Source organism: Conger conger, chromosome 13 (assembly GCF_963514075.1).
Source record: "Conger conger chromosome 13, fConCon1.1, whole genome shotgun sequence".
NCBI lineage: Eukaryota > Metazoa > Chordata > Actinopteri > Anguilliformes > Congridae > Conger > Conger conger.
This window is the reverse complement of record NC_083772.1, coordinates 3,931,659-3,959,343: the sequence shown is the minus strand read 5'-3', so window position 1 is coordinate 3,959,343 and position 27,685 is coordinate 3,931,659. Positions and strand designations below refer to the sequence as shown.

Here is a 27,685-nt window from a genome sequence, read left to right as displayed (position 1 = left end):
AGAAATTAAGTCTTAACCCTCTCATGGCTCTGATCTCAATTGTGCGCTCCCGATTTAGGGTGCGCAGTTACTTCCTAGTTTCCGGTCTTCCGGAGTTGGCATCGGTCACGACTGACAACGAAACGCCCTTTACACTATGTAATAACTGCCAACGTAGAAGTCTGTTGCGTGAGTCAAGTTACTTAGCTAGCGAACTACTTTCCTCGCGGCTGTTTCTGCAAGGGAGGCGATACATTGATGGTTATGACCAGATTGTGGAATGTTCACGTTAATAGAAGAAATGCAATTATTTGCTTCGGCATCGTGGGTTTAATCGTTTACCGCTGCATCGGGTAAGCTGCTTTTGATAGCCGAGAAAACGTGTTTATGTTGGTAGCGCAATAGTTATAGCCTGCTGTCAAAACAGCGATGACTGTTTACATAGCCAGCTAGCTAGCTCGCTCCACTTATTGACAATACAAATATGCAGCTGTTGTCATGTGAGTACCAACGGAGTTTCGGTAGTGCAAAACATTACTGGTTGGAAGCATCGGCAGCGTTGTGTGGTGTTGAGGTTAGTTGCTGCGAATTTAGTTAGATTTCGCAAATCGGACTGTCGCGAGGACAGTACCCAAGCACGTATGAAAGCATGCGGAGTGGGAGAAAGTGACGCTCGCTAGGTTTCTGGAAACTGAAGATGAATCCCTGATACATTTATAAAAAGAAAAGAAAAAAACTATTCACTCTGTCCAATTGTCGTCAACGCGCAGATATAATTCCCATATTGTTATGACATTAGTGTGGCAAGTTGCTTGTGGAGTTTGGCAGGAATCCTTGTAACGACCGTGTAATCAATCACCTTTTGCGATTCTCACTTCAAACGAGATTCGCTCAAACTCCAAAAAAGACGATATGTTTTAGTTAGTAGGCAGGCACCCAGTTGTAATTTCTATGAATCGAGCAATGGGTTAACGTCTACCAAGGCTCATATTTAATTGGAGTGCCGCTGCAGATTTCATGTAACCATGGACAGTTTCCTATGAAACAACTGGGGAAGTAATTTAAATATTGATTGAACAGAACCCCAGTTTTTAGTCCAACTTAAATGGCATACTTGTTTGTATTCCCTGGTGTAAAATCCAGCTTGAAATACCAGCTACCAGCGCTTTCGTTGAGTATGGAGCTGGTCGAACTGGTCAACCAGCTACCAGCTGTTTCTAAACCTAGCATGAGGCTGTTGCGTGAGTCAAGTTACTAAGCTAGTTAACTATGTTTGATACTTTTCTGCAAGGGAAGCGATACATTGATGGCATGAGCATGATCTGTTTATTTCAGCAGTGACAGGTCGGTTCTCGGGAAAAGAGTCAAAGTCCAGGGCTGGTGAATAATACGTTTTTATTGCAATAATATTCTGGTCCAGAAGAGCAATGCACAAGACAAATCTTAACGCTTTGCTAAACATCTCTTGGTCATTCCAATCTTTATACGTTTTCAAAACTGATACATTTTATTATTCATCAGTACAATAATCCATAATGCAAACTATTGTTGTTAATACATTGTTATTGTTTGGTATACATGTTACATTTTACATAGTATTAAGGCAGTCTCTTCCTTTGACATACAGAGGCTTCCCCTCTGTCACATGGTCTTTTTCCAAAATAATCTATCAGAACATTCAGATAGATTTCATATAAACTGCATAAACACATCAAACAGGCAAACTTGTGTCTCTTAGACAATAAATACAAATTTCAGAAAAGCAGAAGTTCACATAGAGGCCTGGATCTACTTTTTGAAGTCTGCCTTGGCAACAGTCTCCACCAAGACTGCTTCCACTCTGCATTTCCAAAGAGGTTACAGACAAGGTCAAGATGATATTCTGTGACCCGAAAACGCATTGTGTTCATGCACATGTCGGTCTGATTACATCATTATCGTGAAACAATATACATCAAATTTTCATAATATTCATAAAATAATATTCATAAAATTTCCCTCGGGATGAATAAATTATCTATCTATCTATCTATCAGTCTTAAATGAAAAGTAATAAATTAAGATTAAAGAAACACTTAAATCACATATCAAATGAGATATGTTGATTAGCTCAAAAGGTACACCAGACCAGCTTGGTTTCAAACATTGTCTACGTCTAAATGACGATATCCACACACCAAGACAACCACAGAAGAACATCTTTTTTTGTTGTTTTGTTGTGATGAAAATGAAGGTATCCATATAAATCGCAAATGCAAACCCTGCTTGAGGGGCCATGAATAAGAGACTTATCAAAACAAAAAAGTTCTGAGCTGTGTGCCATAAGAAAAACATATTTTCATTTAAAACATATGTCTGTCGATCTGAAGCAAACAGTAATGTTTAACATATGGATTGCCAGTGACCAGAATTACATTTAACTCTTTAAGATGTAGCATCACAAATAGGATTTTCTTGTTCTTAACTGAATATTATAATGCTGAAAAGAAAAAAAGAAAGAAAAACTGCAAACAAAACACTTAACTAAAAGTATAAAACTGGAGGTGTCCAAATGCAGTGCCAAAAAAAGTGTCCAAAAAAAGTCCTTTCTTCAACACTGCAGAGGCTACCAGCTTTATTCATGTTGGCCAGGTGGACCCTGCTGCCAGCCACAGGCATCCAGAGGCTCCAGTGTAACATTCATCCATCCATCCACTATCTTAACCCGCTTATCCTGAACAGGATCGCAGGGGGGCTGGAGCCTATCCCAGCATACATTGGGCGAAAGGCAGGAATACACCCTGGACAGGTCACGCACACCATTCACTCACACACTCATACCCACGGGCAATTTAGACTCTCCAATCAGCCTAACCTGCATGTCTTTGGACTGTGGGAGGAAACCCGCACGAACACGGGGAGAACATGCAAACTCCGCACAGAGAGGCCCCGGCCGAACGGGGGTCGAACCCAGGACCTCCTTGCTGTGAGGCGGCAGTGCTACCCACTGCACCATCCGTGCCGCCCTCCAGTGTAACAATGGCAAGTGAAAGGAAACGGGGAGTCCAGGCCCAAGAGAAGAAGGGACTTTCTCCTTTGCTTCTTTCATCATTTCATCACTGGACCTTTGTGGCATGTCTGCATTTGCCCAGTGCCCAATCAAGAGTGAATCACAGAACCACTAAGCCAAGGCTCTGCGCCTTATTAGACAGCTCTGTGTTGATAACTTTCAGGTTGTGCTGTTATTTTAATTACATGCATTATGAAAAAGGCGTGACTGAATGTAGGCATTAAATTGAATAACAGTCTGCCACTTATCGTGTTATATTTCAAATTGAAAAGATCTGTAAGTACACTCCCACTCCCCATTCTAAAGGGGAACGTAAGGTAACTGCTAGAAAATAGATGTTAGCTGCTTTGCTCTCTTCTTCCAGCATTTTCAGCATGCAGCCGGGTGAGATGAGCCAGAGCAGGACGGAGGGGCTGAACGCTAACTCCTCCCAGTTCACGCTGGACGGCGTGGCGCTCCGCATCCTGGGCGGCTCCGCCCACTACTTCCGCATCCCCAGAGCGCACTGGAAGGACCGCCTCCTGAAGATGAAGGCCTGCGGACTCAACACTCTCACCACGTGAGCACAGAGCGCCCCCTGCCAAGCCTCCGTGGCACTACGCCCTCCAGATGAGCACATTAGCTGTGTCCCGGATCTGATCTGTCTCGCCTGTATTCCAGGTATGTGCCTTGGAACCTGCATGAGCCCGGGAGAGGAGAGTTCGATTTCCAGAACCAGTTGGACTTGGAGTAAGTGACCTCCATGCTGCTTGATTGTGTCATCTTGGGATTTGAAGCTTCAGTCACCTGCTTTAAAGTTCAGGTCTCTAGCTGAGCTAAACGCGGTCAGCTTGTTTTTACAGTTGACCAGATGGCTTGATCCCGTTGTTGGAGACTCACACACTGCCACAAGCAGACTGTGTGGCACATGGCAAAACATTGGCTATCAAAGTGTTCTTAGCGTTTCCTCACCTGCTCTCCTCAGGGCCTACATCCGCCTGGCTGAGGAGGTGGGGCTTTGGGTGATTCTGCGTCCGGGACCCTACATCTGTTCAGAATGGGACCTGGGAGGGCTGCCCAGGTGGGTCCCTTGTCCCCTCCTCTCCCGAATGCACACACCTGCTCTTCATCATGGTGGCTGTGTGGTACAGCAGCTTTGGAGCCAGACTAGTAACCTTAAGGTTGCAGGTTTCGGTCCTTAGTTTGACTGCTGTTTTGTGCTTGAGCAAGGCACTTTACCTGAATAGCTTTAGCTTGCATGTAAGTGCATCTCCAAAGCTATGGATTCAAAGTTGTATTCTGTGCATGGAGGAATTTTAGTCCAATCGTCCTTGCAGAAGAACTGCTTTAATTCGATGAACTGTTCCTTCCTGGTCCTGACACGGGATCTGTATTGAAGTCAAGTCAGGAATTTGACTAGACCTCGCCAAAACCTTAAAGTGGCAATCTACGATTTTCTCAGTTCTGGTAGATTTAGTATATTTTAATATGTGGCAGGGATGTCACACAGACACTACTATTTTAAAACAGCATATGAAGGGGAGATGTATGAGCTCAAACACAATAAGTCAGTATCGCTACAAAAATGCAGTTGTGAAAAAAGTATCAAATATGTTATTTCTAATATGAAAAAAAATTTGAAAATTCAATTTAGTTTATTTTCTGTCGTCCAAAAAGTTCAAGTTCTGACTCATCGGTTAATCATAGAACATTATTTCAAAAGTCTTGGGGATCGTCCAGGTTTTTTGCAAATGTTAGATGTACATTGACGTTTTTATTGGTTAGCAGTGGCTTCTGATTTTTTTTTACTGTCACAATTAATCACATTTTTTCCCCCCCCAGTCTCTTCCTTATTGTGGAGTCATAAACGCAGACCTTATCTGACGCTAGAGAGGCCTGCGTTCCTTTGGATGTTCTTCTGGGATCTTTTTTGATGTTGTGGAGTTGTGGAGTTGTTGCTGTGTCCGTGGAGACGTTCGGACAGCCTTGCACACTCCTGGGAAGATCCACAGCGGTCTCAAATGTTGTCCTTCTGGAGATAATGGCTCACACCGTGGTTCAGAGTCCAGAGCCCGAGAAATAATTAGGAGCAACCCGGCAACTTTGTTCTCCTCTCTTCTGGAGTTTCCTTTGATTGTGGCGTAGCGTGATTGTGTGCACCGTCACTCCGATGGCAAGGTTCAGGACGAACGAGGTTTAGATTCAACAGGGCTGGCTGCAATCGAGTCTGGCTGTGCTCAATCGGCTAAATCGAATTAATAAATTAAATTAGGTCAATTGGTGGACTGAGCGACTGAGCAGGCAGTTACGTTTACACACGGGTGACGTGGGTGTTTGGAAACTTTTTTCATGAAATAAATGGAATAACAATGTGCAGCCTGTGTGTTCATGCAGTTTCACTTTATCTAATATTACATTTTCTACAAAGATCTGTCACCAGTCAGTGTGAGAAATATGCAGTAATAGAGCAAAACGGGAAGGGAGCGAGCACTTTTTCACAGCACTGTCGGGGAATTACCTCTCCAGAGTGGCTTACAACAGAAGCATAGGTGCTTAGATCAGGTGATTTGGATTGATAGTTGAAACATAAACAGGTTTATGTTTCAGCTATCAATCCAAAACAAGATTAGAGGTCAAACTGGTTTGAATAATCGTTCTTGTTTTAAAATTGTTCTTGTGCTCTTGTCTCTCCAGCTGGCTTCTGCGTGACAAAGACATGAAACTGCGGACAACTTACCCAGGATTCACCGGGGCCGTCAACTCTTTCTTTGATGAGCTCATTCCGAGAGTTGCACCTCTGCAGGTGACCCGAGCTTAACCTTTGGTCTTCCAGCATGTAGATCTGGGCTTGGTACAAGTCTGTAAGTCCTGCGTTCGTGCGTATCTTTGACCCCCGACGGTTAATGAACAAATGAGTCAGACTGGCCGTGGAAACAGTTCCCTGGTCGGAGGTCATTCCCAGGGTCCTCGGCCTGTAGCAGTCAGTGAAGTGCAGCATTTCCTTATTTCCAGTACATGAGAGGAGGCCCCATCATTGCGGTTCAAGTGGAGAACGAGTACGGCTCTTACGCCAAGGATGACCGTTACATGGCCTTCATCAAAGAGGTAGGTGGGCTGGTCTTTTCACATGTTTTACGGTTTGCCCTGTTCATCAGGGTTTGTGGGTTAATTCTCTTTCAGTTCAGTCCATTCAGGAAATTTAAATTTAATGAAAAAAAAAAATCCTGTAGTGTAGGGTGGCCAGAATAAAACTGATCTACAAATCCCTGTGCAGATGAGGCTTCAGTTCATGATGGTGTTCTCCCTACCTTGATCTGTGTCCCCTGACTGAACTGCATGGAATTCGCCTCTACCTGGCTCTTCATACCCTGTGTTGCGTCTGATAGATATGTAGGCTTTTGCCATTACATTACATTATATTATTGGCATTTGGCAGATGCTCTTATCCAGAGAGACTTACAGTTGATTTCACTAAGCAGGAGACAATCCTCCCCTGGAGCAATGCAGGGTTAATGGCCTTGCTCAAGGGCTCGACGGCTGTGCGGATCATAATGTGGCTACACTGGGATTCGAACCACCGACCTTGTGGGTCCCAGTCATTTACCTTAATCACTACGCTACAGGCCGCCCATTGAAAGCGTGTCTGCTGCACTCGATCTCGCCCTCCCAGCTGATGAAGGAACTGCTGCTCTTCTCCCATAGGCTCTGCTCTCCAGGGGCATCAGGGAACTCCTGATGACTTCAGACAACCGCGAGGGCTTAAAGGTTGGGGGCTTGGATGGAGGTACTGCAGTGCTTTTGCCCCCCCCCCCCCCCAAACTGGTGAACCCCACAAGGCACTTAATGAGAAATATAGTGAGCTCTAGTTTGGGAAAAAGGCCATACATATTTTGTCTTGACTTGGCTCTGTACTCAAACAATTTGCATGCGATTTAAGTGCAGATTTTCATATTTTATTGACAAGTATTTTTTACACATTTTGGTTTCACCTTGTAGAAATTACAGCACTTTTATACTTAACCCCATCATGCCAGGGCACCATGATCTTTTGGACAAATGGATTGGCAGGTGTTTCCGATTACTCAGGTGTGCTCAATCACTTCTTTCATGCTGGTATAAGAAAGCATTCTGCATCTAGTCTTGATTCTAGGCTTTTGATTGCCTTTTGAGAATGTTATTGCCGCTTGTCAACATGAGGACCAGAGTGGTGGCAATGAAAATCAAGGAAGCCATTATGAGGCTGAGAAATAGGAGATTAAAAAACAGTTAGTGACACAGGCCAAACAATAGGTTTCGCAAAATAACTTTTTGAATCAGCATTAAGAAGAAACAGAGTCCTGGTGAGCACAGAAATCGCAAAGGGACTGGTGGGCCAGGGAAGTCCTTCAAGTCAATTGATGACCTCCAAGAATTTTTGTCATAATGAAGAAAAACCCACAAAGACCTGTGTGAATGACAGGGGGTTGGTATGGGTGTGCCTGGATTGCTGTCCATGGAATACATCACAAACAGAGGCTGCAGAGGCTATACTACAAGATGCAAACCACTAGTTAGCCCCAAAAACAAGATGGCTGGGTTACAGCTTTCTACGAGGTACCTACAATCAGACCAAGACTCACTTGTATCAGTGTGATGGCAAGAGCAGTGTGGAGGCCAAAAGGAACTGCCCAAGATCCAAAGCACCCCCCACCCCACCTGTGAAACGTGGTGGTGGGGGTGTTACAGTTTGGATGTTTGGCTGCAGCAGGTGCCGGCTCACTTGTCTTTGTTGACGTTACGGCTGATGATTGCAGCTGCAGAATGAACTCTGAAGCGTACAAAGCGTCGTCTCTGCTCTATCCTGTCTGATCTGTTCCACCGAATGCCTCTCAACTCTCAATGCCGGCGCTTCATCTCAGGGGAAGACGATGATGCCAAACACACACCAGTGTGCTCTCTTTATTATTAATGCTGTTCCACACGGTTTATGTTGGCAAGTCTGTTGTTTGCCCCATGTCTTTGACAGTTTTTTTTTTTCCCATTTCTCATTCTCAGCCTCATAGTGGCTTCCTTGACTTTCATTGGCACAACTGGGGTCCTCATGTTGACAAATGGCAACAACAAGACACCCAAAGCAATCAATAGCCTGGAATCAAAAAGAGATGCAATAAGCTCTTATCCCAGCGTTCAAGAGACTGAACACACCTGAATACTTCAGAAACACTTTTGACACAGACACAGCCGTTTGTCCCAAATATTTTGGCACGCTGAACCGGGGGGGATTATGTGTAAAAACTGCTCTTTGTGTAAAAAAAATTTGCATAAACAGTCCTCTTTCATAAAAGCTGAAAATCTGTACTTTAACCACATTTGTAATAAAAAATGCAATGTTTGATTACAAATCTAAAACTGTGGAGGACAGAGCCAAACCAAAAATTAAGACTTATGGTGCTCATTGTACATTTCCTGCAACCCACCATATGTTACATTTAGCCTAAAATATATTAATGGAAATAAAATTTGGAAGAAAAGATTATTTGCACAGGCCCCAGTAACTAATGCAGTAATGCTGTAAATGTAAGTGCTTCATTTTATTGGCATGAATTTCAATGGGGAAAATGGTTTGGAAACCATTGCTCTAGCCCTACAGTGATTTTGGCCTCTGAGATTCAACAGAATAATGAAAGCCTGATGGACTTAAAATAAAAATAAATAATCTGATTATTTGCCTGAATAATGAAATCCCTTCATCCACTAGTCACTGCCCTCATGCCTCTCCCACACACAGAGACACACAAACAAATGGACAAAACAAAGTTTTGTTCATTTATTGAATGTGTTCAACTCGAGCATGTTTGAACTAACCATTAACCATTCTTTCAGAAAAGCGTACACAGTCCCGTTATATAGTATGTTGTGTATATTTCTGTATATATTCTGTGGAATTATTTGTATGAGTATACTCACTCATTGCTGTATCCAATGAGACAAATGTTTACTGATATATAACACTGTATAACACTGATATTTTACTGCGATACTTGAGCTTAAGTACCTTTATTAAGCTTTGATTTAACCTGTGACCTCCTGAGCACAATGCCACTTTTCTGCCCTGAATGCTTTCCGTATTCTGTCTCATGTCTCTCCTCAAAAGTTCTGAAGACCATCAACTTTCAGAAGCTCAACCCCAAGGCCATACAGTACATGGACACTGTGCAGGTAAGCCTCTCTCACAGCAGTGTCGTGGATTGCATTGGGGTTGCCTTGTGTCAGTACACCTTTTGTAATGTTTCTGATTATGACAAGAATAAAACAAACAACTTGGATTAAGGTGTTTTCACCTACCAGTGGCTTGCCATGCTTGTGAACCTGTTTGTCAGTGTATTTAAAATAGTTTGCAGAGCATTAATTTCATACTGAAATCAAGTCAGCAGGTTTATGTGCATGTTTTGCCTGATCTAGTTTCCAAGTGTTTGCACAGTCTTATCATAGTCAAATGTTAATTGCCTTAATGTGCGTGTGTGTGTGTGTGTGTGCGTTATGGCAGCCCCAACAACCAAAGCTGGTGATGGAGTATTGGTCAGGCTGGTTTGACCTCTGGGGTGACCTTCATCATGTCTTCCCTGCAGAAGGTAAATTTGCTCATTTTACAATAGTGTTACAGCAGTACATTACATTAATGGCATTTGGTAGACGCTCTTATCCAGAGTGACGTACAGTTGATTAGACTAAGCAGGAGACAATCCTCCCCTGGAGCAATGTACGGTTAAGTTAAGGGCCTTACTCAAGGGCCCAACGGCTGTGCGGCTCTTATTGTGGCTACACCGGGGATTAGAACCACCGACCTTGCGGGTCCCAGTCATTTCACTTAACCACTATGCTACCGGCCGCCCAATGCAGTTTTCATCTCTTTTGACTCCACCAGAGATACTCAAAGGTGGCTGTAGAGAGCCACGGTCTCTTTCCAGGTTCTGGTGCCCTTGCTATTTAAAGATAGCTGGCTGCTTCCAGAACTAACGTGGCAGAGTCCTGGACTGAGCAGTCACATGGTGCGCAATAGAGGCAGCAGGCTTATCGCTCATTTCGCTGGGGGCGGGAGAGCCTGCTGTATTTTGTCAGAAGCTAGAATGAGTTTGTCGGCTGCGGGTCATTCATTATTCATAGGTTTATCACTAGGTGTGGTAAGCAAAATGCAAGCTTTGTTTTTGTGCGACACAAAGTGGAACGAGGGACAAAGGAGTCGCTTTTCCTGGATGTTCACCCCGCACGCAATCAACCCGTGAGCCGGAACATAAAGCCAATCCTGCTCCACGGCTGCTTTGTCCACCGCTTTCCAACGGTGAATTTTGTGGTGCCTTTTTGAAAGGGCCTCTGTACGGCCTTCACACGCTAGGAATAATGTAATGAAGAATTGGCATTTTAGGGATTTCATGGTAAATGGTAAGTGGTTGGCATTTATATAGCGCCTTTATCCAAAGCGCTGTACAATTGATGCTTCTCATTCACCCATTCATACACACATTCACACACCAACGGCGATTGGCTGCCATGCAAGGCACTGACCAGCTCGTCAGGAGCAAATGGGGGTTAGGTGTCTTGCTCAGGGACACTCGACACAGCCCGGGTGGGGGATCGAACCGGCAACCCTCCGACTGCCAGACGACTGCTCTTACTGCCTGAGCCATGTCACCCCCCGTGTCACTTATGCGTCAACACAAGTACAGTGTTGTGTAAGGAGGTGAGTAGATACTATACATGCACAGGGGACCTGGACAGGTTTTTGCGTTGATGACTGATGCCTACCTTGACAGGGAACTAGCACTAGCTTTAATTTGGGTCTGGTTCAATTGCTCCCACCTAAAATGGCCGCCCTCACTCACATGTGCCCAATACCCATGGCATTGGAGCCCCACATGAATCCTCCACCCACATTGAAAACGTTTCTCTATAACCCAGATTCATTTTTAATCCAAGTGAAGCCAAATATTGTGCAAGGAACATTTTTTGGGTTGCACGGCTGACATTTATGCTGTGCAGCATGAGTGCACTGCGGCAAACAAGTAATTAGCAGTCAATCATAATTTGATGACATCTCGTAACAAAAAAGGATTCAAATAAAACTGTGCAAGGTAATTAAAGTGTCGCAGCTGGACGTTTGGAAAACGTGTTCTTCGGAGTCGGCAGGTAAGAGGTTTGCAGGAGTAAGATGTCAGAGTCGTTGATTAATGTGGCTTTTCACAGAGATACCTCGTTTAAGCGCATGGTTAGCAATGACCTGACCTGTACTGGCTCCAGGACTCACACAGTGGATAGATATGCATACTGAGAGACAAGCAAGAGTTTTAGAAGGAAAAAAGCACATAAAATGTGTATATCATTTATCTGCTTTTATGTCATTATAAGTGTACAACAAAATAAGGGAAACATCTCAGTAAAACAGGGATACAAAGTTTGTTGAAGGCAAGTATTTCCACACAGGTGTACATCATGATTTATTTTAACAATTCATATCCCATCATGCTTATGATTGTGCATAAAAACTTGGGATGGACCCACCTGTCCATTATTTGGCGACCGTGGCTAGAAGGCATCTCGGTGACTTTGAAAGAGGGGTAATTGTTGGGGTGCATTTGGCGGGAGTTTCAGTAACTGAGACTGGAAATCGCTGATGTTTCAGAACAGTGGCTATGGGGATTGGCATGGAAGTCTTAGAGGCTGATGTTATGAAGTCTGAACAAGTTGACTACAAATATCACGCCTATCTAGGGTGTGAGCAGGTAGTTCAATCTAGACGAGTCCATCGGAAACTTCTCAGAGTGGGACACCATGAGTGGTGTCTCTTTCTTTTGGCAGTTACTGTGCCTGTATGTGACTTGTGTTTTGGACTGAAGGCTTTCACATAGTCAGAATGTAAACAACGTCTGCTACTAACAAACCTTTCTCAATGTGTTGCAGTACATTCCTTGCAAATCATGTCTATCACACAGTTTGATATAAGCCGTTGAAACAGACCGGCTGCTGTTGCAACAGACAGGCACGAAAATCTGTCTTTCATTTTGACAGGAAAGGTCATCTGACAATTAAATTGCAATTGGAGAAAATGTGGAATTTTTAGCGTGAATCTGAAATGATTGGCTGTTACTACTGAGCCTGAGTAAACGTATTGATTACTAGTCGGTTATTGAGAAGTGACCAGTAGGCAGACACGGTCTTTTGGCAAGGCACTGATTTTGTTCCCCCTCTTGTCAGACATGGTGGCCGTGGTGAGGGAGATCCTGAAACAGGGAATGTCCGTAAACCTGTACATGTTCCACGGGGGCACCAACTTTGGCTTCATGAGCGGAGCGCTTGCCCTGACCTCGGTGCTCAGAGCCATGGTCACCAGCTACGGTACTGACCCAAACCTCCTCCTGCACACAAACAGCACCACAAACGCTACGGTACTGACCCAAACCTCCTCCTGCACACATACAGCACCACAAACGCTACGGTACTGACCCAAACCTCCTCCTGTACACATACAGCACCACGAACGCTACAGTACTGACCCAAACCTCCTCCTGTACACAAACAGCACCACGAACGCTACGGTACTGACCCAAACCTCCTCCTGCACACATACAGCACCACAAACGCTACGGTACTGACCCAAACCTCCTCCTGCACACATACAGCACCATGAATGCTACGGTACTGACCCAAACCTCCTCCTGTACACATACAGCACCACAAACGATACGGTACTGACCAAACCTCCTCCAGCACACATACAGCACCACAAACGCTACGGTACTGACCAAACCTCCTCCTGCACACATACAGCACCACAAACGCAACGGTACTGACCCAAACCTCCTCCAGCACACATACAGCACCACGAACGCTACGGTACTGACCCAAACCTCCTCCAGCACACATACAGCACCACGAACGCTACGGTACTGACCCAAACCTCCTCCTGCAGACATACAGCACCACAAACGCTACGGTACTGACCCAAACCTCCTCCAGCACACATACAGCACCACAAACGCTACAATACTGACCCGGTCTACATTAACACATATTACACACTTTATTCAGTCTACATTAGACATATTACACACTTTATTCAGTCTACATTAACACATATTACACACTTTATTCAGTCTGCATTAAGTATCGTATCAATGACTACATTAAGTGTTAATGTGAAGTGCTTTCTGAAAGGGTGAACGTGCATGTTTGGTGTGTATGGTTCATAGGACTGGCTGAAAGAGCAATGTGACAGTAATTCACCAAGTGGTCAGCAGATGGTGGCAAAATGTATTTTTAATATCTGTATCTTATTTTTTTGTCTGCTGTACCGCTCCAATGTTACATGACACCTTAAACGTCGACTATATACAGTGCGCATATGAATAGAAGCCAGCTATGAATAACCGCTACGAACAGAAGCCAGCAGTAAGAGGGTCATTAAACGTGTCGAGTATCAAGCAGCATTTCCTGCATTTTTAATTGCAGCAATTGCTAGATGTATAGATGTCATATTGCAATGCTGTTTTTGGCTTGCACAATATGGCTGTGGAGATCTTTATCTAGCTCTAATAAGGTTGCACCTGGCAGCAGAATGCCCTAGAAAGCTGTATTTCTACGTGCTAAGTGCAGCTTGCAGCATATTGCCGTAGAGAGCTGCATTTGATGTATAATGTTTGTGTCTTACAGCGTACCGTATAACTGTAGAGGGTTGTATATTATATTATTGTATATCTTTGACCGTACTAATCTTGTATCTTCCTGCATATCTCTGCAGAGCTATATCTGACTGTGCTATATCTGGCTGTGTGAATAGGAAACAAAACTTGTTGATTTCATTGCACCGCCAGTAACCTTCTAGCCTTTAAAATACGGGTGTCCTTTATGTAATGTTGGTGATATTGTTCACAGCATGCGCTTCCAATGAAAAATAAGCACCTCCTTAGTATCTACCCTGTACATACCTTCAGCAGTTGTTTTTTTGGACCTTGGACAATGCATAGTTTGCGCTGTACAGTGATACTTGGGAAGTGCTTACGGACAATGTAGTCATGGCGTCAGGTAACTTTTTATTGCATTTTATTACTTTATAGAAAACTATAAAGCAAACAGAAGTTTTATTTTTTCTTGTTTTTCTTGTTGACTGTACATGTCAGCACCCCGGTTGCTCAACAGGTTATGACTTACTTCCTTATGGCTTGTATTGTATCAATGGGAGAGGCGAGCAGATAAAGTGCTCTTCAGCGTGGTGTACGCTGACCTCTGTGCACTAAGAGATGCGAGATGTTAAATTTGTCTTGTCGTTTTGTAAGTGTTTTAAGTTGCCAAGCGACCACTTGACCGAACATGACCTTCCAGTCACTTGGCAGCCTCCCTCATCCAGAGTGACGTACAGTAGTGGAGAACTTCAGTGTTACTCTCAGGAATACGCGGATGCAGATGAGCTGGAAAAAACCTGAACCGCGTCACCTCCCCTGCTCAGCTGCCCCAAACTAGCTACATTGCTCAGGGGAAACCCTTTTCGGCCATGGCTCTAGCTTAAACCAGGAAGGGAGTAAGTTATGTTAAGCTGCTGTTTAAGTTTTTTTTTGCAATGCTGTGGTGTAAGCGAAGGGAGCTGACCTGGGCTAAGAGGACCTTGTGAGTTCTCGTACTGAGATCGTTCTCCCTTTCAGATTATGATGCGCCCTTGTCTGAAGCCGGGGATTACACCCCGAAATACCACGGTCTGAGGGAACTGCTGAGTCATTACCACAGTGAGTATCACGAGCAGGAGCCTGTGGTTAACCGATGGCCTTCTTTTGGTCCTTCTCTTCCGGACTGCGTGTGGGTTCTGCTTCCTCACCCAGTCAGAAGGTACTCTTGTGCCCCATGGTGGTTGTTGGTGGGAGCGAGGGAGAGCATCCAATCCCATTTTAGGTACGGGTGGGTGTGGTTAAAGCCTGGGTTATTATTAAAAGTTGCCTATCATGTTCCAGTATTATAATAATAATAATAATAATAATAATAATAATAATAATAATAATAATCTTTTATCATTCATGTGGACCAAGGAGAGGTGTGGGAATACAAACAGTCTTTAGCACCATGGCAGTGATTGATTGTGCATTACAAATACAATCATTAAAAAAATAAATTAAATAATGTATAATGTATTAAAATATGAGTAACTGGGCCGTCCAATGTCCAGCAACCATGGATATTTAAGTTCCCAGGTTGTTCCACTCCATGCATTGTGGGGTGATGAGTCCAATCTGTTGCCCAGAAAGCCATAGTTACAGAGACATGAAATCAATATGGCTACCGGGGAACAAGAAGTGTTTTATTAGTTCCAGCTTTTTTTGTGGCAAGACATCAGTTATTTTCTGCCTACATCTAATCCAGGCTTCCACTATAGAAATTGAAATTTTAAATCTGTGACTTTAAACAATTACGTCATAGCTTCACTTCAACACACTGTTATGTGTTTATTTAGCTAGTTCAGTCTACATCCTGTCATGATGTTGTGACCACAACTGAAACTGAGTTCTGAGACTTCTGACCTCTAGGCCCTTGATTCAGTTAACATTTGTCTCCCTAAATTTGACTTGCAAATGAATGCAAGTGTTACTTCCTTCCAGTGCAATCTGGATTTCTTCTTCACTGCTTTTTGTGGTGGTGGAACTGAAGCTTGCATTTAATTGTCAGCATTTAGGTTGCGTATTGATTGAGTCCAGCTCCAAGTACAAAGGGATTTAATCCTTAACACCCACCCGCCCTCCTGGGTACAGTTAGTGCAGAGCTTTCCTTCTTCTGGCCTTGATGAAAATGCATTATTAGGTGGTTAATGCATACATTTATACTCACAGAGTCAGCATTCCCCTGTTAAAGGGCATCAGACAGGCAAATAAATAATGTAACAATAATGTTATAATGCAATATTTACATGTAGCTACTTTATAGATGCTAAAGCCGTGCTTGGTTAAATATTGAGTGGTGATGCTTGCGGTGAGAAGCTGTAATGGCTGAATTGATCATGCACCAGTGGACTGGCTCTTTTGTGGTCCAAATCTCTGCTGAAGCTCTCGTTTCATAAATATTTCTGCTTAAAATGCAGTTAGGAATGATTGCTTGCTTGCATGCCAGGTTGGTCACCAGCCGATGTGGTATGTCAGCTCAGGAGTGGGTCAAAAGGAAGGTCTTTCATTAAAATATAAATGCTCCAAATGTAAGGTTTGTTTTTTAAGTGTTGCAATGGGTTTGGGCAATTATTGGGTTTCCCACGGGTTATATTTATCAACATTAAAAGAAATGTAACTTGAATTAATTTCATCGTCCCGTTTCAAAGTGCACTTTAGTCATTCATTTTAAGGTTAACCACGATAAGCAATTGCAGAGAACAGTTTGTTTGGACGGCCACAAATTCTGTTTTAGTGACGTTGCGATTTGAAAAACTGTTAAATGACAGTTTTCTGTTCTGTTCCTTTGACAGGTTTCATCCTGTCTGCTGTTTTAAAGTGGGGGAAGCAATGATTAAATAAAATATGTTTATTCCCTGAGTCCAGCGGTTCCAACAGTCAGTGCCCTTGTTAATATGTTTGGCACTCTGAATACTGAACACAAGTGGTATTGCTTGCTGGAACCGTCGACTTAACCTTCATATAAAATATCTTTTACGGGACTTTAATGAATGGGTCATACTCCTTTTTGGCAAGAACTAGCCCATAAGAGCACAGTGTACTTATTCATTAATTTGACCGTATATTGTTGAAAACAGGGCTAAGCACCATTATATTATTATGGAAAGATGAATGGTTTTTGTCTTTAAAAAAAAAAATGACATTGTGTTAGGAGGTAATCCTGCATAGCTATTGAATACCTAACCTTTTACTTCTGCTTCCAACAACAGAGGTGATATTTGTACACAAGTAATAGCTAAATCTAGGCAGTAGCAACCTCCATCTACATATTCCATGTAATAAAATCTAGTTGCACAAGTGTTTCCTACAGTAGATTTAGTAGTGTAGATTTCAACTGTCCAGTTTCAGCAATCATAATCTCTATTGACTCGTATGTTGTTACATATTTACTTTGTATGCTGAGTGTTACAGCTTCCATTCGGACTTAAAGTGTGGGGCAAGAAACTCCTGGCAGGGTCCTGACACCCCATGAATACCAATATATTCTGGTTTCTCTCCAGTGCCAGACTCTGTGGGAGGTAGGGCCCATAGATCGCAGGCCTACATTCAGGTATCTCTGACTTCGATGTTAGCCCGTATTGTAAACACAACCTATTTTACGAAAGATTTAATTTAATTTAAATTTGGCCTGGTTTTCAGTGGTTACACACCCTGTGTTTTGTTCCTGAATTGCATGGCAAATTTGTATTTGTTATTTGTCAGGGAAGGGAGGAAAAACAACAAGAACCATTTTTACTTGGGTCACTAGGGTAATTAAATCCTAGTTCTTGTGTTTCACAGTCTGGAAGTTTCCACGCTTTGTGAACTGGGTGAAGTGGTCAGAAATTACCACTTACCATTCACTCTCTTTCCATGCTAACTGCTCCCTTCCCACCGTAGAACGTGTATCTTGGAATCAGGACGCGTGATATTTTTGGTTCAGGCAAAAATGCGTAGTCATATCTGTGGCTGGATGCAGTTTTTCCGTAAGAACAACCATAGGTTCTTGGGTCCTATCATAATCTGAGTCTGGTAATGCGAGGCATCAATTACGGTGGTCCCCCATGACTGTGACTGTCTGTTCAAGGTGACAAGCTTCCTGAGACGCCTGCCCTCCGGTGGCGCAAAGCATACAAGGCAGTCAACATGAACCTGCACATGCCCCTGTGGGAGACCCTGCGATTTGCAGAGAAGGTGGGTATCGTGAGAAGCTTTCGCCTCCTGCGACCGATCCTGGAGCAGAATCAGAATCAGAATCAGAATTTCACTCTTGGCTGGTGTGGGGGCGCAGGGATCAGGGTGGGCGAGCTCTTGAGGGCGAACACAGAGGGAGGAGGGGAAGGCCCCGCGATGTGTGCTGCTCTGTCTGCCGATGAGGCCAGGTTCCAGTTCAGCTATTCCAGAACGTTCCCTGCGGCACGAACGTTTTCAGGAACGTGTGTTGTAGCTCAGACGCCTCAACAATTTTTCTTGAAAAAAGAAAAAGAAAAAGAAAAATACAATTTAATAAACAATCCTTGGCCTTTCTCCTGCCAAGCTGTGGTGACGAAAGGATTTGGACAATACAACATGATGCTGAAGCTGGGTATGTGAAGTATTATTAAAGTGCAAAATTTAAAATAAAAAGTCTATGGGGGCGGGATAAGAGTCTGTGACAATGGGGGGTCCCGGGCCTAGTTGACATTGATCACAGGGAGACAGTGCGTTGATGTAACGTGTCTGTAACGGTTGTAACAGTTCTGTGACAGTGGGGGGGGTCCCCCGGGCCTTGTTGATGAGGCCAGCTGCAGATGGGTAGAAACTGTTTCTGTGGCGAGAGGTTTTGGTCCTGATGGACCACAGCCTCCTGCCAGAGGGAAGTGTTTCTAACAGAAAGGGAAGTGTTTCTAACAGGGAGGGAAGTGTTTCTAACAGTGTTTCTAAAATTATTTATGTGGAATGACTCTGCATGATCTATGTAGCTTACAAGCACATCTATAAAAGTGATCTTGCTAACAAGCAAGATTGAAACCTTTAATGGATGGCTCGGTATAAATTGAATAGCCACTGAAAAGTATGGCTTGCTATTGAAAAAGGACAACATTGGTTTGCAGGGATCATGTGTGATTTCAAATATATAGTGCCCTCCATAATGTTTGGGACAAAGCCTCATAAGACTCATCATTTATTTATATGCCTCTGTACTCCCCATTATTTTAACCTGCAGTGATGTAGTGGGTGTGGTCAGGTGCATTAACGAGTTGAGCTAAAGTCTGAACACCTGCTGGTCTGTCCCCTGCAGCCTTTAATATCGGCCACGCCGGTCAATATGGAGAACCTTCCGGTGAACAGCGGCAACGGCCAGTCCTACGGGTACACGCTGTACGAGACCACGGTCACCAGTGGAGGGGCTCTGAACTCCTGGAACAATGTCCGTGACCGCGCCCTGGTGAGTTCACACACCCGCCAGAGCCCGGCAGTGGTTCAGAAGAGCAGGAACCGTGTCCCCAGGAAAACCGTGGAAAACCAAGTTCGAGTTTGGGGTGTGGTGCTGGTATTTTTAGGGTTAGGGAACTGCGGGATTTATGTTCCTAAATTGTCAACATAATTATTTCATTGCGTATGTAAGCTGCTTTTTACAATAATGATAATAATAATGAGTAGTGATATTATTAATGTAGTCATTGATTCTTTTGTAAAATGTTTGTCTCTGATCAAAGCCTTTGTTTTGTTCCAGGTGTTTGTGGACCAAGTTTTCATCGGGGTTCTAGACTATAGGACGGTGGAACTTGCAGTGCCTGATGGGAAGGTGTGGTATTTGTGTATTTCTGGACACAGGATGCTTCCTGATCCATTTGCCCTCGGGGTGGTTAATATTCACCACCACGTAGACAAGAATGCTTCTGGTTTCACAGATAAATGCCTTTGTCATAGACAAGCAGGGATTAAATCCAGCAAGGTTTCCCAAAAATAAAAGGAAGGATTGGGTGTAGAGGGGAATCCAAATTATCAACTTTACAGCTGCAGTTAACAGATGTCAGACCTGAGTTCAGAACAGCCTAGCACAGTCTAGCTCAGTCTCTCCAGCACAGGCTAGCTCAGTCTCTCTAGCACATGCTAGCTCAGTCTCTCTAGCACAGGCTAGCTCAGTCTCTCTAGCACAGTCTAGCTCAGTCTCTCTAGCACATGCTAGCTCAGTCTCTCCAGCACAGGTTAGCTCAGTCTCTCTAGCACAGGCTAGCTCAGTCTCTCTAGCACAGTCTAGCTCAGTCTCTCTAGCACATGCTAGCTCAGTCTCTCCAGCACAGGTTAGCTCAGTCTCTCTAGCACAGGCTAGCTCAGTCTCTCTAGCACAGTCTAGCTCAGTCTCTCTAGCACAGCCTAGTGTAGCCTATCACAGTCTAGCTCAGTCTCTCTAACACAGCCTAGTGTAGCCTATCACAGTCTAGCTCAGTCTCTCTAACACAGCCTAGTGTAGCCTATCACAGTCTAGCTCAGTCTCTATCACAGGATTGCTCAGGCTCTCTAGCACAGCCTAGCTCGGTCTCTACACCACAGGCTAGCTTGGTAGCTAGCACAGGCTTGCTCGGTGTCTCCAGCACGGGCAAACTGAGTCTCTCCCAGCAGATCCAGTGCTGTGCTCTCCCAACACAGCTGCTGCGACGACCTTCCCTGTAGTGAATCGGGGACTGGAGTCACTCAAAAGCACTTTCACCAACACCCCTTACCTTACCTTTTGTGCTCCAGGGAGTGCGGAAGCTGAGCTTCCTGGTGGAGAACTGTGGCAGGGTGAATTATGGGAAGGTTCTGGATGAGCAGCGTAAAGGTGAGGTGAAAAATAAAACCCCAGTCCTGCGCAGGGCAGATTAGCTGGAGCTCCGCATGCAGCGTTCGATTGCTGCGCTGCCTCGAGGGTTGTTGTTCTCATGAATAATGTATAACCCGGCTGTGTCAACGGGTACATCATTTGAATGCAATCTATTTGAATGTCATGAGCCATGGCTTACCACAGGGAAGGGCTTGCATGCAAAAACGCTTTAAAGAATGCTGTGATAGGAACTGTTATCACTAAATCTTAATGTCTGATTTATTTCACGCCACAATGTTTTTTTTTATATTTATTTATTTGTGTAAATAACGTATTTGATACTTTATAACGATGGCATTTTTGTAGCAATATTGATTCGATGTATTTTTGCGTTCTTAAGTTACTCCTCTGTATGCAGTTTTCCCCTGATCATGTCGGGTGCTGCGTTCCCTCGACAGTGACAATGCACGCACAGGAACTTGCATGTTGCCTAAGAAACAGCAAGCACCTGAAATCCAACAAGTGTATTTAAAATGAGGCTTGACGTGTTGTTCAATACTGTTATTTCAGGTGACTATGTTAGTCGTCTACTTTCTCCAAAATACGCTACAGCTCAATCGTATGACAAAAATCCTCACTGGGCTCCTAGCTTTGTTTTGAACGAAACTCTGATATTTGGTGATGTCACACATCATAATACAACCAATCCTTGTGCTTTGCTGCAGAGGGCAATGTCCATTGGTTCAGTCAGTTAGCCAATCAGTGACTGACAGGTCCCTGTAGCGCCACCCTGTGGGCAACACTGCTCACAAGTGGTTTATTTTGAACCAAGTCCTAGCACAAATACGATCAATATATACAACGGTGCACAACGCAGCCTAAGAACAGGAATGTCAGCCAGGCAAGTCTCTGAGCCCTCAGTGGTAAAGACTTTAAAACTTTTAAACAGATAGAAATGGACACAGACTAGAGGTGACACCACGACAAATGAAGAACAAGAACTTCTGCCCCAAGGACTTGCAAAATGTATTTTTTTGTTATGTGACATTTCAATTCTGTAAGAATAAAAATGGGGCCTGACCTCCTCCTTCTGCTTGAGCTTGTCTGATCCCTGCTAATTCTGGGCCACACTGTCACCTATAAAAAATTTAATTATAGATTTTTTCTTCACATTTATTTATTTTTATTTTTGGGTTTAAGGTTTGGTCGGAGACGTAGCCTTGAATAATATCCCACTTAAAGACTTCACCATCTACAGCCTGGATATGAATCCAGCTTTTATCAACAGGTTTGTACATTACCTTTCCGTGCCCACCTTTACATGCTTAAACGCAGTAAATCTGTCCATGTACTGACTTTGTATGCAGGATTAATATGAATCAGGACACCTATTTCTGCTACTGACGTTAATCAGCCAATGACTGGAATTGATTATTTGGTTCAAAAGATGCTATGGTGTAGCATTGTTGTGTAGGATGCATTGGATTAAAGGGCCTGTGTTTAAGGAGCCCCCATGTTAAAAACCTTTTTTTCTATTTATTATTTTGGGGCTCACAGACCCTGCTCTGCCCTTAATCAAATGAATAAAGATCTGTAGAATGGTGCTGAAAGAAGTTACTGTTATGTTTGCTCTATTCTGTTTTCTGGGTGTTTCATAGACTTCATAGATAGCATTACTAAAGGAGACAGCACTGGGTGAGAGACTGAAAACACGTTTGCATTTTGGCAGGTTGTCGTTGCACACCTTTATTTCAGGGCTAATGTTTTAACGCTGGTAATTCTCGTGTTTCAGACTGGGCAGCATGATCTGGAGGTCCCGCACAAACGCGCCCAGTTTCCCAGGCTTCTTCCAGGGCTGGCTGCAAGTGACCGGCACTCCCAGCGACACCTTCGTGAAGCTTCTGGTGAGAGAAAAACGTCGGTCCTTCAGAGCCTCTGAAGCACAATCTTTTTATTAAAAAAATTTTTTTTTTTCTTTTTCTTTTTTATATGATGCAGGGCACTATCTAACCCACAGGTGTCAAACTCCAGTCCTGGAGGGGGCGCTGTGTCTGCTGGTTTAACTCCAGTCCTGGACGGCCACAGTGTCTGCAGGTTTAACTCCAGTCCTGGAGGACCGCAGTGTCTGCTGGTTTAACTCCAGTCCTGGAGGACCGCAGTGTCTGCTGGTTTAACTCCAGTCCTGGGGGGCCGCAGTGTCTGCTGGTTTAACTCCAGTCCTGGGGGGCCGCAGTGTCTGCTGCTTTAACTCCAGTCCTGGGGGGCCGCAGTGTCTGCTGGTTTAACTCCAGTCCTGGAGGGTCACAGTGTCTGCAGGTTTAACTCCAGTCCTGGAGGGGGCACAGTGTCTGCTGGTTTAACTCCAGTCCTGGAGGGCCGCAGTGTCTGCTGGTTTAACTCCAGTCCTGGAGGGGGCACAGTGTCTGCAGTTTTAACTCCAGTCCTGGAGGGCCGCAGTGTCTGCTGGTTTAACTCCAGTCCTGGAGGGCCGCAGTGTCTGCAGGTTTAACTCCAGTCCTGGAGGGCCGCAGTGTCTGCTGGTTTAACTCCAGTCCTGGAGGGCCGCAGTGTCTGCAGGTTTAACTCCAGTCCTGGAGGGCCGCAGTGTCTGCTGGTTTTCGGTGTTGTTCTCAGAAACCTGTGGTTCATTTAAGTCATTGATTGGCGGGTGTCTCGGTGGCCCAGCCTGTGCTCATTGCGAGCCGTGACGTTGGCGGTTTCGAATCCGGCCGTCTAGACATTGGTCACATGCCTTTTCCATTCTTCCTGTCTCTCTACACCAGGGGTCACCAACCTTTTTGAAACTGAGAGCTACTTCATGGGTACTGAGTCATACTAAGGGCTACCAGTTTGTTTTGTCACGTGCACAATACTGACCTTTGAACTAGAGTAGGTCAGAGTTCACCTAAACTTATCTAAACTTCATGTATAATAAACATATTTTTAAGATATCGTCATTTTTAAATCTAGATAAATGCAAGTGTGATTAAAAAAAAAATAGCAACAGAATAAAATTAAATTTTAGATGCAGCTCACTAGTGAGTTGTGCTGTTTTTAGAACAGGCCTGCGGGCGACTCATGTGGTCCTTGGGGGCGACCTGGTGCCCGCGGGCACCGTGTTGGTGACCCCTGCTCTACACTATACTGTCCAATAAAGCAGAAAAAATACGTAAAAAATATATTTTTTAAAAAAGTAATTGATTGGCTAAAGAATCGTTCTTGTTGACAGCTGATTGAAAGGAAACCACAAAAACCCGCAGACACTGCGGCCCCCTTGGGAATTCAGTTTGACACCCCTGATTAAACCCTTCATGACATGCAGTCAAGGTAACCATTTGTTTCTGTGATAACCATTTCTGTTGCATCCGCAGGGTTGGAGTAAAGGGGTGGTCTTTATAAACGGGCGGAATCTTGGACGCTACTGGTCTATAGGACCCCAGCAAACCCTTTACCTACCGGGACCCTGGCTTCGTAGTGGGAGTAATCAGGTCCGTCATGTGCTTGTTTTCCTTTGTCTCTGAGGGTCCGATTATCATTTTTGGTGTCCAATTATCCATTTGCTTCACACTGTCCTTACTGATTCATAGTCATTCATTTGCAGATAAATCAAAATACAGGACACAGTCTGATGATCTTTGGTGTTGAAAGGAAGCACTGAGACATTTCCATTCCTCATTAGCAAATGTGTCGAGGGCTGCTTTTTAAGATGTGTAATTCTCTCAGTAACAAACCCCACATCTGGACATCTCCTCACTGCACATTGGTCACTGTTTGTCTTTATATCAGTCTTTCCATTCAGTTCCCACATTGCACCTTACTGTAATCTATATGAATAGTCTAATAAGAGGTCCGTATTGATGGATTGAATTGAGTCATATTTATCCCCAACTTAATCGTTCTTCACACACACACACACACACACACACACACACACACACACACACACACACACATATTTGCTATTGCTTGCACACATACACTCGCACGCTCTCACTCACACACACACACACACACACTCACACACACACACATACACACACGCATTTGCTATTGCTTGCACACACACACACACACACACACACACACAGTGACTGGAATAGTGACAGGAATTAGCTCTGGCTGCTGTACCGACGGGTTCACGGGTCAGCAAATCTGACGTGAGAAGTGTCTTCTCTTAGTACTGAGGTTTAAATCTGTTACCTATCGCACTACGGAATATCATCCATTAGGAGTAGTTTAGGCTAAGTGCCTCTCTCAGAGCAGTTCTCTCCTGGGACTCGGGTTGCCTTCTGCCGTAGTGGCTAAACCTCTCTCCACTTCTCTTCGTCTCTGTGACAATACCTCTGGTTCTCCTGCTTAGTGAGGGCGGCCTGTAGCGTAGTGGTTAAGGTGCATGACTGGGACCCGCAAGGTCGGCGGTTCACAATAATATCCGCACAGCCATTGGGCCCTTGAGCAAGGCCCTTAACTCTGGATTGATCCGGGGGAGGATTGTCTCCTGTTTAGTCTAAACAACTGTACGCCACTCTGGATAATGTAGTGTAATGCTTACTTTTGTTTGTGAATATATGGCCTGGATTCAAGGAACATTTGTCGTGAAATATTAAATCATTCTATGTTTAGTAATGGCCACCAAATGGGACTTTTATAGACGAAAGTAGTAACCTATTTGTAGGTTAAGAGCGAAACGTTGACCAGCTCCAGGACCACGTTGTGATTATTTATTCATTTCACTTTTACGCCAGGTCATTGTGTTTGAGGAACAGGAAGCCGCAGCGAAACTGCAGTTCGACGCAAACCCCGACCTGGGAATGGCTGTCGACGTTTAGTCCGTCCAGGCTGCCGGTGCCGTTTCCGTTATCCCAGGGACCGCCTCTCCTTCCGTCCGCTGGCGAAGGATGGCGCCTCTGACGGTCTGCGGACCGCCATTACCAGCAAACCCGGGGCCTGGCGCGGCCTCTCCCCCAAAGCCATGTCTACAGCCGGACACAGAACTGCCATCCCGTGCCGGAAGTGTCCTCCTGCATGTGCTACGGATGCACCGTAGTCCTGGAGTCGCGTCAGTTTGCATTACTGCTATAATGAAATGCAGGGAGACCAGTGTGTTGCAGTCAGCATTGGCCAATAAGGCCGAGAGAATACTGGATGTTGATTCCAGGTCGAGGATGTCCATACCTCGTGTCCCGAGTGTAAATAAAGAGTATTTGAGTATTTTCAGGAGAGGGTTTCTTCTGAGATTTTTTTTTTTTTTCTGAAATGAAAAAAAGGTTCATTTCAGTATGTTTGTTGCTTTGTGGTTTGTATTAAATCAAGGAGTTTGAGAACACCCGAGGACAAAAATATGACAGTTCGCAGCTTTAATGTAATTTATCTAAAAGCAAGAGATAGCATTAGCAGCCTACCAATTACGTTTTATGTTGATTTTATGTACATAAGCGTTATCAACTGAAGATCAGTTTTGTCAGACGAGCTTATTTCTGCAATTTTAGCTGTTTTGAGTGCTACTCACATGACCACTGGCATACAGTATTCCTGAAGTATGTTTTTCATGAACATTAATGCGACACAGGGGGCTCAGGCAATAAGAGCAGTCGTCTCATTGGCTCAGGCAGTAAGAGCAGTCGTCTCATTGGCTCAGGCAGTAAGAGCAGTCGTCTCATTGGCTCAGGCAGTAAGAGCAGTCGTCTCATTGGCTCAGGCAGTAAGAGCAGTCGTCTCATTGGCTCAGGCAGTAAGAGCAGTCGTCTGGCAGTCGGAGGGTTGCTGGTTCGATCCCCCGCCTGGGCTGTGTCCCTGAGCAAGACACCTAACCCCCAAATGCTCGGGCGGCAGGGATATTGCTTTTGTTCCAGCTGCTGTGTATTTGTAATAAAATTAATTTGGGGTGGGATTAAATTAAAACTTGTTGCACAAGCTGGCAGCTGCATACAAAATATGTTCATCTGTCGACCTGCAGAGTCTTCTGGCCAGACAACATTAGATGCATATTGTGTGCCACATGCAGTATACATCGTTTTCGGACCAACTTCAGAGCCATTGAAGTTAAAACGACTGTTACTGCGAGCCCGTTTTGGACATTGGAAGCCCTGTGTTAATATGTTGTTATCAGTGCTATATGGTCAAGGGTACGGTTTTGTATAATTAAATACATACAATTGTATTTTGAAAATGACATGATGCTTGCCAATCCAATATTTGAATAACTGTTATACTGCAATTTATTTGGTAGCACCTTACTCAAAGCGTAAAAGCGTGCATAAACCTCGTCATGAGATGATGTATAGATTGTGAATCGTAGAATGATGGACAGTATGGCAGTGATGATGTTCTGCTATGGCAGTAATACTTCCCCAAGCTTGTGATTAAAAATGTTGATGCTTTGCAGTCTGTGGTGCTCTGTTGGGATGTTTTCATTTTTCCACAATTAAGTGTTTACGTTATGCGGAAGAATTAATGTGAAAAAAGTTGAAGTAGTAATTATCCTCAATTTATTTTTTTAACAATGTTTTTGTTTGTACTTGTTGGTGAGGAAATTGCATTGTAATATAAAATTGTCATTGAAAGGCAAATAAAGATGGGATTTTAACAATGCCCCCTTCTTTCCCAATGTGCAGCCACAAACAAGCCTCATCTCATGCATTTCCTACACAAAGGAATTATGACAGATATAATCGGAAAAAATAAATAAATAAAATAATTAATAGCCATCCAACAGCAATGTGCTTGCCCCTGCGCATTATTTGAGATTTGACGAGACGAATCTGAAATACTTACGTTTTGCATTCGTTCTCATGGGGATTAATAGTGAACCTCATCTGTGGTTAATACAAATATCGCGTGGCGGCCGTTCCAGTAGTGCCAGAAGACTTAATTTCCCAGGCTGCAACATCGCCCGGCGGATTGATGGGAAGTTCTCAGCAGATTTTGGAATGACATAGCGGAACAGTGCCTTGGGAAATGGAGTTTGTAGCTAGAAGGCTGCAGGTTCCACTCCCCTAACAGGGCACTGCCATGGTAAACTTGAGGAAGGTGTATAACCTTAATGCCTGTATATCCATCAGTGTAAAATAGTGTGTAAAATAGAAGCTACTGTGTGTCATTTGTCCTTGATAAGGCACTTCAACAAAGCAAACAACTAGATGAGGAAGTTGGCCTATTGCATCAATTGTACTTTACAAGGATAATAATGTTGTATGTGCACAAAGATGAATGTGGATAACAAGTGAAAATTGGTGTAGT

At 44.0% G+C, this 27,685-nt stretch overlaps 1 protein-coding gene across 1 annotated transcript; it reads left to right on the top strand.

Annotated features, from left to right (window-relative positions):
• Positions 1-99: 99 nt before the first annotated feature.
• Positions 100-27,035, top strand: LOC133108491 (beta-galactosidase-1-like protein 2). The gene is made up of 19 exons (XM_061218056.1): positions 100-332; positions 3,393-3,587; positions 3,689-3,757; positions 3,993-4,088; positions 5,702-5,810; positions 6,020-6,112; positions 6,710-6,791; positions 9,141-9,205; positions 9,534-9,618; positions 12,236-12,376; positions 14,677-14,757; positions 17,747-17,853; positions 18,941-19,087; positions 19,376-19,447; positions 20,386-20,464; positions 21,647-21,734; positions 22,239-22,350; positions 23,818-23,934; positions 25,192-27,035. Exons 1-19 carry the CDS (start codon positions 238-240, stop codon positions 25,273-25,275), a joined length of 1,917 nt encoding a protein of 638 aa, XP_061074040.1. The 5' UTR covers positions 100-237; the 3' UTR covers positions 25,276-27,035.
• Positions 27,036-27,685: the final 650 nt, after the last annotated feature.

Excerpts from the sequence above, each read along its gene's own strand:
- LOC133108491 (XM_061218056.1), top strand. The coding sequence starts at position 238 with ATGGTTATGACCAGATTGTGGAATGTTCACGTTAATAGAAGAAATGCA. Across the intron at positions 9,619-12,235 it reads TCATGTCTTCCCTGCAGAAG|ACATGGTGGCCGTGGTGAGG; the intron begins GTAAATTTGCTC and ends CCCTCTTGTCAG. Across the intron at positions 21,735-22,238 it reads AATCCAGCTTTTATCAACAG|ACTGGGCAGCATGATCTGGA; the intron begins GTTTGTACATTA and ends CTCGTGTTTCAG.